The sequence below is a fragment of the Gopherus evgoodei genome, chromosome 3 (genome assembly GCF_007399415.2).
Source record: "Gopherus evgoodei ecotype Sinaloan lineage chromosome 3, rGopEvg1_v1.p, whole genome shotgun sequence".
NCBI classification, from domain to species: Eukaryota; Metazoa; Chordata; order Testudines; family Testudinidae; genus Gopherus; species Gopherus evgoodei.
This window is the reverse complement of record NC_044324.1, coordinates 125335867-125349842: the sequence shown is the minus strand read 5'-3', so window position 1 is coordinate 125349842 and position 13976 is coordinate 125335867. Positions and strand designations below refer to the sequence as shown.

The 13976-nt window shown below is 46.4% G+C and overlaps 1 protein-coding gene across 1 annotated transcript in view; it reads right to left on the bottom strand.

The window, feature by feature from the left end:
• Positions 1–13976, bottom strand: part of AKAP12 (A-kinase anchoring protein 12) — a 135860-nt gene that overhangs the window by 52172 nt on the left and 69712 nt on the right. The window contains exon 2 of the mRNA XM_030556582.1: positions 2013–2130. Within this exon, the coding sequence (XP_030412442.1) occupies positions 2013–2130 (118 nt within the window). The remainder of the gene's footprint in view (positions 1–2012; positions 2131–13976) is intronic.

The following is a 13976-nucleotide window of genomic DNA, read 5'->3' as shown; positions in this document are numbered from 1 at the left end:
GTTTGACAGGGACTGGCTGTAGGCACGGGGTGCAGAGCTGGCTGCAGGCAGGGGGAGCGGGGCTGGTATGGGCAGGGCAGGGGATGCAGCAGAGGCAGCTGGAGCCCCAGCCCTTTAAATAGCCCCCAAGCTCCCTGCTATCCCAAAGCTTTGGGGGCTATTTAAAGGGCCCAGGGCTTCCCATCTTCTACCCCGCCCTGGACCTTTTAAATAGCCATGGGAGCCCTGGGGAATGCATGGGGGTGGCGGGGCTCCAGCGGCTATTTAAAGGACCAGGATGGCAGAGGCAGCTGGAGCCCTGGCCCTTTAAATAGCCCCCGGAACCCCTCACTATCCCAGGGCTCTGGAGGCTATTTAAAGGGCCCGGAGCACCAGCCGGGAGAATAGGGCTTGCTGCGCTCCGGCTGGGGCTCCAGCCGGGAGAGCGGGGCCGCGGGGCTTGCCGCGCTCCAGCCGGAGCTCCAGCCAGAGCTCCAGCAGGAGAGCGGGGTTTGCCGCGCTCTGGCCGGGGCTCGAGTCGGGAGAGCGGGGCTTGCCATGCTCCCGCCTGCGCTTCGCTCAAGGGAGCGGGACCACGGGAAGACCCCGGAGCAGATCGCAGCCAAGGACTCGGGGTAAGTTTAAAAAAAAAAAAAAAAAAGTGTCTAAGGCGTAGGGCCCGATTCCTGGGAATCGGGCGAATCGGCCTAAAGCCGGCCCTGGGTCAAGAGACTGTCACACTCTTGCCTCTCCTCACTTTGGAAAAGCTTCTTGCTATTAATGGAACTGATGGATAAGTATGCAAGAATTTCTCTCCCATGAAAGGAGCATGTATGCCCAGGCAGCACAAACTTCTAGTTTCAAGAGAAGCAAACTGATAATGCTTCCTCCAGCTGAGTGGAAACAATCTGATCTACTATGCCGTGACTTGAGGACTTTCTTTAGAGCTACCAAGGGCTTGCTTACATGGTGCCTGTATTAACACAAACTGGATACCTTTTCATTTGTGCCAGCGCATCCAAACGGGGCAGTTAGCGGCCAGCACTTTGGTGCGCCCTGCAATTCACAGCCCCGTAGTCCACACTGTGTTGCAGTGTAGACATAGGCCAAGATTTTTTGGCGCTGCATCCTTCTTTCTAACCAAGTAGCAACAAATCCTGTGAGAAAAGGTCCAGCCCTACATGTACAGGCTTTTAGACACAGTTGTATCAGGGCTCTATGTAATGCAATTATGTGAAAATAAACATTGCAACTTTAATAAAAATCTTGCAAATGCGGCAACTCAAAGCACTTGGAAACACAACCCTGTCCTATGATCCCCTCTGGGTTATTAAATAATACCACTCTGGAAATTAGAACCTGCACTCTCTCAGGCCTGTCTTGACAGGCAAAAAGTGTGTCTTTTTCAATTGTGCTAGCTGAAAAAGACTGAAAAGCCCCATTAAGATGCATGGTAACACATATGATATATATGTTGTAGCTCCCCCCGGACTACAACATAGCCAGCTAACAAACGTAACAAGCAAATGTGCCTTCAGATGTTCTAGCCTGCATCTTACCAGACTGTCCACTACTGGCCTCTACTGTGAGGGTAGGTTGTAGAAATGGCTATGATTCTTACCAGGTTATGGAAGTTGAACTCCTTAATTTCCCAGAATATTTTGCCCAATTTACCTCAATCCACTGAGTCAAGAGCTGTTCTGGGTACTGTGGGACAGGCAAGCAGAGGCAGTGCAACTGCAAGGATTGATTAGAGTGCTCTTTGCGGAAGTGGAGAAAAACCACTCCTGAAACACGATGCTTGGAAAATTTGCACAGATTCCCTTTGTATGGGATTTCTTATCTGGTGAAGGCAAAGCTCTTGTGATAGTGTGCCATGAAGTGACAATAGCCCCCCTAAAAATACTGGTGATACAAAACCAGAACTCAGTGCTCCATAGGAAATGGCTAGAAGATTCTTATTTCATTTCCCAGTCCATCAAGCTATCCTCAGTGCTCTGTAACTAGACCATTCACTGTAGACTTTTACTTACCATCTGTTACAACTGTTTCTGTCTGCTGTCCATTCAGCTCCCCTGGCTGGAGGTTCAGCTCCACTTGCTCTTCCGCTATACCATTAATGTTGGATATCTGTCCATTCTTCTGTAAAAGCTGTATTGGCAAGGGGTGGGGTGGAAGGGGAAAAAGAGAGGGATACGGGTAAAATGTATTATAATTTTCAAGCTCAAAGTATCATTCCTTCTCTTCTTTCACATAAAAAAAATTCACCACTTCTAGAAATAGTTTCACATTTAAATTCATTTTTATATCCATATGGTTTGGGGGAAATATAAGTACTAGACACTTACATAGTACTGTTCTTTTTTAAAGATATTAATATTAACTTTAATAAACCATTCAATCATCAAAGCACCTCTGTGAGAGAAGTAGGTATCTGGGATCATATATTTTGTTAGTCTGCTGCATAGGATTTTCTGAAGAACTCATCTTGCCACAGAACTGTGCAGCAGAATCTAACCTTGCATTTAAGAAATAATTTAAGATTCTAGCACTTATGATTGAGAAGAAAAATTTCTGAATGTGAACCGAATCTGACTGATGCAGTGGTATCTTCCTGGGTCTACAGACAGCCTGAAACAGTAGCTCAGAGATTGATTTTCAGCATTCACTTTGGAGAATGTAGGGGGTTAGCTCTGAAGATCAGCGATCATTTAAAATGTCAATAACATTATTGCCATGTCAGCAATGGACTTTTGGGAGGTGATCTAGGAGTTCAAGCCCTTCCCTCAAGATTTTGTCACATATGACCCCTCCCCCTAAAAAAGCCATAAACAAAACAAAACAAAAAACTGAAGCCCCAACCAATCCCTATGTACCCAAAATGAAAACCACTCTCACACCTTCCAGGATTATAAAAACTCTAACTGATCCTTGCCAACATGCCAAAACCAGTTGTTTCTTCTTCTCCCAGACAACATCAAAAAGGCTGAGTCTGTCACGGAGGTCACAGATTCCATGACTTTCCGGGACTTCTGCAGCGGCCGGTGCAGCTGACCGGGGGCCACCTGAGCAGCTCGGGCACCCCCCAGCCATCCGCACCAACCACTGCTGGGGCAGTCTCGTCCCCTTGCCTCCTAGCATCCACAGGAATTTGGATGTGGGAGGGGGCTCAGGACTGGGGCGTGGGAGGGGGTGAGGGCTCTGGGCAGCACTTACCTTGGGGGCAGGGAGGCAGCTCCCCATAAGCAGTGACATGTCCTTCCCTTAGCTCCTAGCTCTGCGCACTGTCTCTGCCCACAGGCAGCACCCCGGTAGCTCCCATTGGCTGCGATTCCCGGCCAATGAAATCTATGGAGCTGGCGTTTGGGGCAGCATGTGGAGCCCCCTGGTCACGCTTTCACCAAAGAGACGAGGGATGTGTTGCCGCTTCCATGGAGGAGCAGAGCCGGGTAGGGAGCCTGCCAACCTCACCAACCCCTACTCAGCAGCAGCAGGGGACCCAGGTTATGTACTGCTGCCTGCCCCTTCCCCACCCCTTCTCCCGTCCCAGCACCAGACCTGTCCAGACCCCCAGAGCATCCATAGCACTCCTGGCCTCCTGCCTCAGAATACCTGCAGTGCCCCTGGGCCGTACCCTGCCCCAGAGCACCCAAGTTTTAGTTAGGGGCATATAGTACAAGTCATGGACACATCACAGGCCATGAATTTTTGTTTACTGCCCATGACCTCTCCATGGCTTTTACTAAAAATACCTGTGACTAAAACATAGCCTTAAACATCAACAATGGAGATTTGACTTGTTAATTCAAATACATGGGGTATACTGACCATGGAAATTTTGAGGCAATGTAAAATAAATTAAAACAACATACAATATACTTCTATTATTCAGTTTCATATTTAAATCAGTCAGCAAAATCTTCCATCTTTTAAATTTAGCACTGAAGTACCAGAGAAACGAAGATGCTTTACTGCAGAATTTAGACCCAGCTTGCTGCACAATGCATGGATACTTGATTATCACCCCCATCTTGCAGTTGAGTAAATGAGGAAAACTAACCCAAGGCAAGATGTCAATAGAATCTACACTGCACCTTTTGGGAAATCTCAACCACTACACCACAAGGGGGGCAGGCAGCTCCACTGGTGGCAGTTCATTCCACCAGCTCATCTAACCACACTCAGAGTAAGTCTAGATGACACAGTGGTAGCAAGGATACCCATGTCCACATAACAACTTTCACTGTTGCTACACGTTTAAGGTACTTAACTTTACTACTGTAACCATTCCCACTGAAATCAGTGAGACAACTCGTAGTCAAATTAGGCATGTGCTTAAGTGTTTGCAAGATTGGGGCCCAATTTCCTTCTGTAGAGAAGTCCCACAAAGGACTTTGTGTCAAATCCAGGCAAGGGTGGTTCTAGGTATTTTGCCGCCCAAGCATGACAGGCAGGCTGGCTTTGGCGGCTTGCCTGCGGGAGGTCCCCAGTCCCATGAATTCTGCGGCAGCCTGCAGGAGGTCTGCCAAAGTCACGGGACTAACGGATCCTCCGGAGGCATGCTGCCAAAGGCAGCCTGTCTGCCGCCCTCGCAGCGACCAGCAGAGCGCCCTCCGCGGCTTGCCGCCCCAAGCACGTGCTTGGTGTGCTGGTGCCTGGAGCCGTCCCTGAATCCAGGATTAGAACAGGAAAGCTTGGTTCCCAGTCATGTATATAGACTATACCTCTCTGAAAAAAATATTTATATTGCTTCAAGGAATTTATTTATTTAGCATGTGCATCGTTGTCTAGACAAGCGATGGCATGTTCAGTGGCGTGATGCAGTTCTTCTAGGCCACTGCTGAACCTAGTCAGCAGGCATTCATTGACAATGTGCGTCATCGGCTGTGTCACGCCACAGCTACACAAAGGGCTGTCACGAAGGCCCCAGCGATACTGGTTGGCTGCACAGAGAACTTGCCTGGTCCCGAACCTGTTCAACAGGGAACATTGGCACCAGGGCAGGTCAAAACCAGGCGAGCAAATTATGGGGTCGGCAACGAGGAACTGGTTAGGGATTACAACAGATATCCCATCCCTCTCGCCAAAGTGTTTCCACTCTAACATCCTGGCGTGGAGGATGAGACCATAATGGGCGATGTGATGGTAACCTTGCAGCTGGTGGTTTTAAAAGGTCATTGTGCAGCGGAAGGCTTGAGTTGGTGCGTACTTTCTCCAGTACTTGCCAGTGGCAACCTCTCGTCTGATATGAGGAGGAGCAATATTGCTTAGAACTGGAAGCCATGGGAGTGAAGTCAGACACAGGGTGCCAGAGATGATACACAGGATACGCATAGCAGCATGTAACTGTGTATCCACCAGTTCAAGGACTAGAATACTGTAAATGACCAAAGCTGTGTATTCTTTCTAACTAGGTTTAATTAAGCATAAGGCAATTAATATATGTTACTTTTGTCTAGGAACAAATTACAAGGGAATGAATATAAAAAGTAAAAGGTCACTCAGTCATATTTCTGCAGGAAATGTTTTCCCTAATATTGTTTGTTACAAATAACACTTAAAATTACTATAATGGCACAATTAAAGAAAAAAATCTCCGTATTTCAGCTTCTTTAATTTGTACTGTATTTTGTATACAAGCAATTTAACCTGTTTTTGTGGGTCTTCCACAGTAAGAGAGATTTTTTTAAAATATGAAATAAATTTATGAAAAAGCACAAAAATTGGCAGAGAAATTTAGGATAGTACCTGAAACTTTTAAATAATTTTTTGAAATTGACTAAATATCCAGTTAATTGTGTCTCTTGAAGAGCTTTATGTAAGCTCAAAGAGAGCCCCTCTGCCTGGCAAGGAGTGTGTTTCGGTAGCTCCCACAATGGGAGATGGTACAATGAACAGGATGGGCCAGGTCCTGTGGGATTTCTAGCCTCTATGTGACTTCTGGGGTAGGCTTGAGATCTTGCAGGATTCAGCACAGATTTGGAGCCGTAATATCTCATGGGATCTGGCACAAGATCAGGGCTGCCCGGGGGAGGGAAGGGGAGTGGGGCAATTTGCCCCAGGCCCTGCAGGGGCCCCCACGAGAGTTTTTCAGGGCCCCAGGAGTTGGGTCCTTCACTCGCTCCAGGGACCCTGGAAAATTCTCGCGGGGCCCAGACCCCCGGAGCGGAACGGCAGCAATTCGCAGGCCCCCTGAATCCTCTGGGCGGCCCTGCACAAGATTTGGAGCCATGATCAGAGCCAGGTACTCAGAAACACTTCCTGGTTGCTTGTTTCCCCACCCTCCCTGCTGTGCCCATCCAGATGAGGACTCAGTGGGACAATCTCCCTGGGCTCTGCCTCCTGCTGCTGCATGTGGGCCAGGAGGCATGTGAGCTGGTGGGACTGTGTCTGAATCACTTTACCCCAGAGTGGTTCATTTTTGTGGTGCCCCGTGTGAAGCTGCTGTGGGGCCAACTCTGGCAGCAAGGTAAAGGATGCCTCCGCTCTCCTGTGTGCTCCCAGGTCTCGGGGAGGGTGTGGGACTAGGAATTCCTAGGGAGGGCAGGGCTAAATTCCATCACATGGGCAGATCCCAAGTGGAGATTCCTGGCTGCTGCCTCAGGCTATGGGCCATGCCCATGAGGGGCTGCAGGACTTGAGTTGGTGGCAGCTGCTGTTGGATGTGTGAGTGAGTCCAGTCTGCCCCCTACCTGTGGGATGGATTTTAGTAACTGTCTTCCTATGTTAATCTAGTTGGTTCTTACCATGGGCCCATTACTGTTCCAGCAGGGCAGTGTGGTGGCTGGGCTGATCGTCCTGATCTGGGACTGGGTCTCACACTCCCTGGCTTAGTTTTTGCTCCTAGTACAGATCCCCTTTCTATTTGTGCCTTTGTCTGTGCTTGTGGTCTCTCCCTAATCTCCTGTGAGACACTAGGCATGCTTGTAGCCTATACATAAGTACAACATAGAAATTTGGATGTGAAAAATCATGGGCCATAGGTAGTATGTCTGGTGTTGATACTGCTGGTGATGAGATGTGGGCAGAAAGACTGTTTTAATCAGACACTTATTCGGGAGTGTCCATTTCCACTCCAAATATAGACTCAAGGTACTTCCCTACAGCAGTTTAATGGATTAAAGCCCTGCTTCAGACTGATGCACTTTAGTTATGAGATTTGCACATTTACATAATTACACTAGGGCAAACTTCCTTATTGTGGTTAGGAACTTAGACTGTTGAGACTGTATCCAGTGTCTCACTCCAAAGATGGGACATTTCCACTCCTAAACATACTGATTATCTCTGTTCCTCCCTCCTGAAGTACAAGAATCTTTGTCCACGAGAATGCAGCCTTTCAAATTCTAATGTACAAGCTGAAGGAGAACAATCATTTGCAATTGGAAGGCAAATGACTACTCCCTCACCTTGCTGAGCCCCACCCTCTCCAATGGAAACCAAGACAATAGAGGTATGAATAGATTATCTAGTGAAAGATGCTTGAAAAGCCCTGTGATAATCATCCATTGAGCAAACGGTGGGAAGGAGCTTGTATGTGAGACTCTGCAGAACTGAGCTGATTGTTAGCTTAGGTTAGCCAGGTAGTGTCTCAACAGAGACATCCCCCTCCAATGAACCCTTGCTTATAGAGCCAAACTCAGGCCATGGCTACACTAACAGTTCTGCAGCGCTGGTAGTTACAGCTGTGTTCGTACAGCTGTGTAGGGCCAGCACTGCAGTGTGGCCACACTGACAGCTACCAGCGCTGCAGTGTGGCCACATCTGCAGCATTTGCAGCGCTGTTGGGAGTGGTGCATTGTGGGCAGCTATCCCAGCATTCAAGTGGCTGCAACGTGCTTTTCAAAAGAGGGGGGTGGGGTGGAATGTGACAGGGAGCATGGAGGAGACAGAGAGAATGGATTTTTGGAGTTGACACTGTTCTCAGCTCCCTGCCTTGCAAGTTCTAAGGACTGGAAGAAACTGAACAGTGCCTACCTTCAATCATTTTAAAAGTTCTGACCCCCTTCCCCCACCCCTCTCTCATTCACTAAATGCAAATTATGCACTCCTAAATAGCCACCAGATAAGCAACTGCTCAACTCGGACTTCCCCCTGCCCCTCTGCCGCAAGAGTGCTGTTTCTCTCTTCAAGCAAACAGCTGTGAACATTCCAAAGTAATTCCCCTGCCTGCCTCCGCTCGCTCAGCAAACAGGAGCTGTGTTTGTTTTTTAAATAAGCAGTTTGGCTGAACTCCGAGCTCTCCCTTTCTTCCGGTTTGTTGTGGACAGGAATTCTGGGATACCTCCTTATACCCCGGAGGTCAATAAAAGCGCTGGTGGGGTCCACACTTGCTGACCAGCGCTGGATCACCAGCGCTGGAATCGCTACACCCGAGGCTCGACCGGGTGTACAGCCAGCGCTGTAACCCCCTCACCAGCGCTGCAACTCTCTAGTGTAGCCATGGCCCCACTCTGCTTGTCAAGTTAGGAGCTGCTTCTACATTAGAATTTCTGCCATTCTGTGACTATGGATAAATATGGTAGCCTCTGATGTACCTCTGTCCCTCAGTGCTCATAAGACTGAGCATGTCACCAAAGCATGATACAGCCTTCAGCTTTGCTGGGCTGCAGTCTGGTGTGTTAAATGGGAGAATTTGAGCCCCATGTCCTAACTGTAGCCTCAAGTCAGGGCATTAGTGTAGGTGGAAGCTTAACTCCCATTCTGTAGCCAATGCCTGCATTATTAGACAATGCCTTAAGAATGACTTTCAGTATATCTATCTCTGTCCTTGCATACCATTCCTGCTCAAGCACATCAGTCAGTGCCAGTGAGGAATTCTTCCAGTCAGAGGGGTGGTTCATGGACCTGGCTACTGAGAGAGTGCACCAGTCATTTGCTAGATGAACTAAACACTCATTACTAGATACCTAAATGGTGGAAATGGCTCAACTTTGGAATTTTTTCCTGCTCTCTCCTTGTGTGCCCTCAAGTGAGCATGGGGAGTGCAGTTCCGGTGCTAAATGAGCAGAACCACCCCAGAAATGGAGTCCTACTTGCTCCAAATAGTCCATGCTTGTCACATGTGCACATTGTGATCTCAGTAGAGACTTGTCTCAGTCTGTCTCCTCTGTACTCCCTGACAGCAGCTGGAATGCATATAACTCCACGCTTGCTGGATTTAAGGACAGGACACCAGGGCTAATTTTCGCTCATGTCTTCCCCACCACCTGTGAAAGTGAGAGATTTGCCTTCCTAACATGGCAGCCCTTTATAGGGAAGGGAGGTAGTGATTTCACCTGCATGGAATCCTTAATGTGACTAAGGCTCTCAAAGCACTCTCTCTTCTGTGTAGAGATGTTTAACAATTAACACCACCAAACAGAAACATTCATTTCACGGTCAAGCATGTGCCTGAGCTTAACAACAGCATAGCTGATGTTCTCTCAGGGCTTGTCTACACTGGCAAGTTTCTGCACAGTAAAGCAGCTTTTTGTGCTCAAACTGCAGATATGTACACACTGCCAAGCCACTTTATGTGCAGAAACTCCTCAGTTGCATCACTGCAAAAAAACCACCTCAAACAGAGTCATAAGGCTATTTGTGCAGAGACTCCAGGGCTGTAATTGGCCTCTGCAGGTGTTCAATGAACACAGAAAGAGAGAGAGAGAGTGTGTGTGTATGTCTGTGTGTGTGTGTGTGTGGCGAGAGCTGATGTCAGGGTTTCCCCCTCTCCTGCCCTCAGGACTGGTTGCTTCCTGTCCTAGTCTGAACATACAAGACAGCAAGCAAACGTTGCAGATTTCTCGAGCCATCTAGACAGACTTATGTGTAGTGCTGGGGAGGAGCCCGTGGTCCTGGTTCATGTAGGTACCAGTGACGTAGGGAAGGGTAGGAGAGACATCCTGGAGACCAAATTTAGGCTGCTAGGGAAGAGACTGAAATCCAGGACCTCTATGTTGGCATTCTCAGAAATGCTCCCAGTTCCACGCGCAAGGCCAGGTAGGCAGGCAGAGCTTCAGAGTCTCAACGCGTGGATGAGACAATGGTGTAGAGAGGAGGGGTTTACGTTCATTAGGAACCGGGGAAACTTTTGGGATGGGGGGAGCCTATACAGGAGAGATGGGCTCCACCTAAGCCAAAGTGGAACCAGACTGCTGGCACTAAAAATTAAAAGGGTTGTAGAGCAGTTTTTAAACTAGGAGATGGGGAAAAGCCAACTGCTGCAGACGAGCATGTGGATTGGACAAAGACTTCTCTTAGAGGATAATCTATTGATAGAGATTGTCTAGGTTATAGTCAGGAACAGAGGATGGAAGAGGATAATGTAAGGGCCAAATCAGACGAAACGTTCAGATAAAAAGGAATCTGACACATCAGAAAAGGGCAGATAATTAAACAGCGACAAGTTTTTAAAGTGCTTGTACACAAATGCTAGAAGTCTAAATAATCAGATGGGTGAACTAGAGTGCCTTGTGATAAAGGAGGATATTGATATAATAGACATCACAGAAACCTGGTGGACTGAGGACAATCAAGGGGACACAATCATTCCAGGGTACAAAATATATCAGAAGGACAGAACAGGTCATGCAAGGGGGGAGAGTGGCACTATATGTGAAAGAAAATGTAGAATCAAATGAAGTAAAAGACTTCAGTGAATCCACATGTTCCATAGAATCTCTATGGATAGTATTTTCATGCTCTAATAAGAATATAACATTAGGGGTCTATTATCGACCACCTGACCAGGGCAGTGATAGTGATGATGAAATGCTAAGGGAAATTAGAGAGAATATCAAAATTAAGAACTCAATAATAGTGGGGGATTTCAATTATCCCCATAGTGACTGGGAACATTTCACCTCAGGACGAAACCCAGAGACAACATTTCTCGATACTTTAAATGACTGCTTCTTGGAGCAGCTGGTACAGGAACCCACAAGAGGAGAGGCAACTCTAGATTTAGTCCAGAGTGAAGCGCAGGAGCTAGTCCAAGAGGTAATAATAACAGGACTGCTTGGAAATAGTGACCATAATATAATAACATTTAACATCCTTGTGATGGGAAGAACATCTCAACAGCCCAACACTGTGGCACGTGATTGAAAAAAGGGGAACTATGCAAAAATGAGGGGGTTAGTTAAACAGAAATTAAAAGGTACAGTGACTAAAGTGAAATCCTTGCAAGCTGCATGGGCGCTTTTTAAAGACACCATAATGGAGGCCCAACTTAAATGTATACCCCAAATTAAAAAACACAATAAAAGAACTAAAAAAGAGCCACCATGGCTTAACAATCAGTGAGAGAAGCAGTGAGAGATAAAAAGACTTCCTTTAAAAAGTGGAAGTCAAATCCTAGCGAGCTAAATAGAAAGGAGCATAAACACTTCCAAATAAAGTGTAAAAATGTAATAAGAAAAGCCAAAGAGGAGTATGAAGAATGGCTATCCAAAACCTTAAAAGGTAATAACAAAATGTTTTTTAAGAACATCAGAAGCAGGAAGCCTGCTAAACAATCAGTGGGGCCCCTCGATGATAAGAGATAGAAAAGGAGTGCTTAAAGACGATAAAATCATTGTGGAGAAACTAAATGAATTTGTTGCTTCAGTCTTCACGGCTGAGGGTGTTAGGGAGATTCCCAAACCTGAGACGGTTTTTGTAGGTGACAAATCTGAGGACTGTCACAGATTGAAGTGTCACTAAAGGAGGTTTTGGAATTAATTGATAAATTGAACATTAACAAGTCACCGGGACCAGATGGCATTCACTCAAGAGTTTTGAAAGAACTCAGATGTGAAATTGCGGAACTATTACTTAAGGTTTGTAACCTGTCCTTTAAATTGGCTTCTGTACCCAACGACTGCAAGATAGCTAATGTAACGCCAATATTTTAAAAGGGCTCTAGGGGTGATCCCGGCAATTACAGACCGGTAAGTCTAACGTCAGTACCAGGCAAATTAGTCGAAACAATAGTAAAGAATAAAATTGTCAGACACACAGAAGAACATAAATTGTTGGGCAAAAGTCAACATGGTTTCTCTAACGGGAAATCGTGTCTTACTAATCTATTATAGTTCTTTGAAGGGGTCAACAAACATGTGGACAAGGGGGATCCAGTGGACATAGTGTAACTAGATTTTCAGAAAGCCTTTGACAAGGTCTCTCACCAAAGGCTCTTACGTAAATTAAGTTGTCATGGGATAAAAGGGAAGGTCCTTTCATGGACTGAGAACTGGTTAAAAGACAGGGAGCAAAGGGTAGGAATTAATGGTAAATTCTCAGAATGGAGAGGGGTAACTAGTGGTGTTCCCCAAGGGTCAGTCCTAGGACCAATCCTATTCAACTTATTCATAAATGATCTGGAGAAAGGGGTAAAAAGTGAGGTGGCAAAGTTTGCAGATGATACTGAACTGCTCAAGATAGTTAAGACCAAAGCAGACTGTGAAGAACTTCAAAAAGATCTCACAAAACTAAGTGATTGAGCAACAAAATGGCAAATGAAATTTAATGTGGATAAATGTAAAGTAATGCACATTGGAAAAAATAACCCCAACTATACATACAACATGATGGAGGCTAATTTAGCTACAACAAATCAGGAAAAAGATCTTGGAGTCATCGTGGATAGTTCTCTGAAGAGTCCATGCAGTGTGCAGAGGTGGTCAAAAAAGCAAACAGGATGTTAGGAATCATTCAAAAAGTGATAGAGAATAAGACAGAGGATATTTTATTGCCCTTATATAAATTGATAGTAAGCCCACATCTTTAATACTGCATACAGATATGGGCGCCTCATCTCAAAAAAGATATACTGGCACTAGAAAAGGTTCAGAGAACGACAACTAAAATGATTAGGGGTTTGGAGACGGTCCCATATGAGGAGAGATTAAAGAAGCTAGGACTTTTCAGCTTGGAAAAGAGGAGACTAAGGGGGGGATATGATAGAGGTATATAAAATTATGAGTGATGTGGAGAAAGTAGATAAGGAAAAGTTATTTACTTATTCCCATAATACAAGAACTAGGAGTCACCAAATGAAATTAATAGGCAGTAAGTTTAAAACAAATAAAAGGAAGATCTTCACATCGTGCACAGTCAACTTGTGGAACTCCTTGCCTGAGGAGGTTGTGAAGGCTAGGACTATGACAGCATTTAAAAGAAAACTGGATAAATTCATGGAGGTTAGGTCCATTAATGGCTATTAGCCACGACGGGTAAATAATGGTGTCCCTAGACTCTGTTTGTAAGAGGGTGGAGATGGATGGCAGGAGAGAGATCACTTGATCATTACCTCTTAGGTTCACTCCCTCTGGGGCACCTGGCATTGGCCACTGTTGGTAGACAGGATACTGGGCTAGATGGAACTTTGTTCTGACCCAGTATGGCCATTCTTATGTTATGTTCTTATGCTGAAACACTCTCTGTTCCCCAAAACACATTGTCTCTCTCCCTCCCTCCACACACACACACACACACACACACTCCCTATCACACATTCCCCTGCCCCCGCCAACTTCAGTTGAAAAGCAGCTGGCAATGTAGTAGGATGTCCATGCAACAATGGGATTGGGGAACCTGCATCATGTGATGCTGTGCCTGCCCCCATGAGGCATTGCAAACCCTTCCCAAAGCACCCTGCGGCCAGTTGTACAGTGGGATAGCTACCACAATGCACTGTTGTCTTTGCCATTGCAAGAGCTGCTAATGTAGATGCGCTCCAGTGTCACAAGGAGAGCAGTGTGGACACGCAACAGAGGCTTCATTCCAATGTTATAATAAAAGTGGTATAACTTGTGGCACAGGAACTTGCCACCATAGACATACCCTTAGTTGCAGGTCAATGGATTCAGAGCACTAGCACAGGAAGCCAAGGCAGTGCTAGAACAGATGCCGGGAGCCCTATGGAATCTTGATTACTAGAATCAATATCCACTGCCAAGAGAGCACTTGCACCACACACTTTTTTACCTTACACAATGGCATGAGGAGTTTCGGGGGGGGGGGGGGGGAGCGCT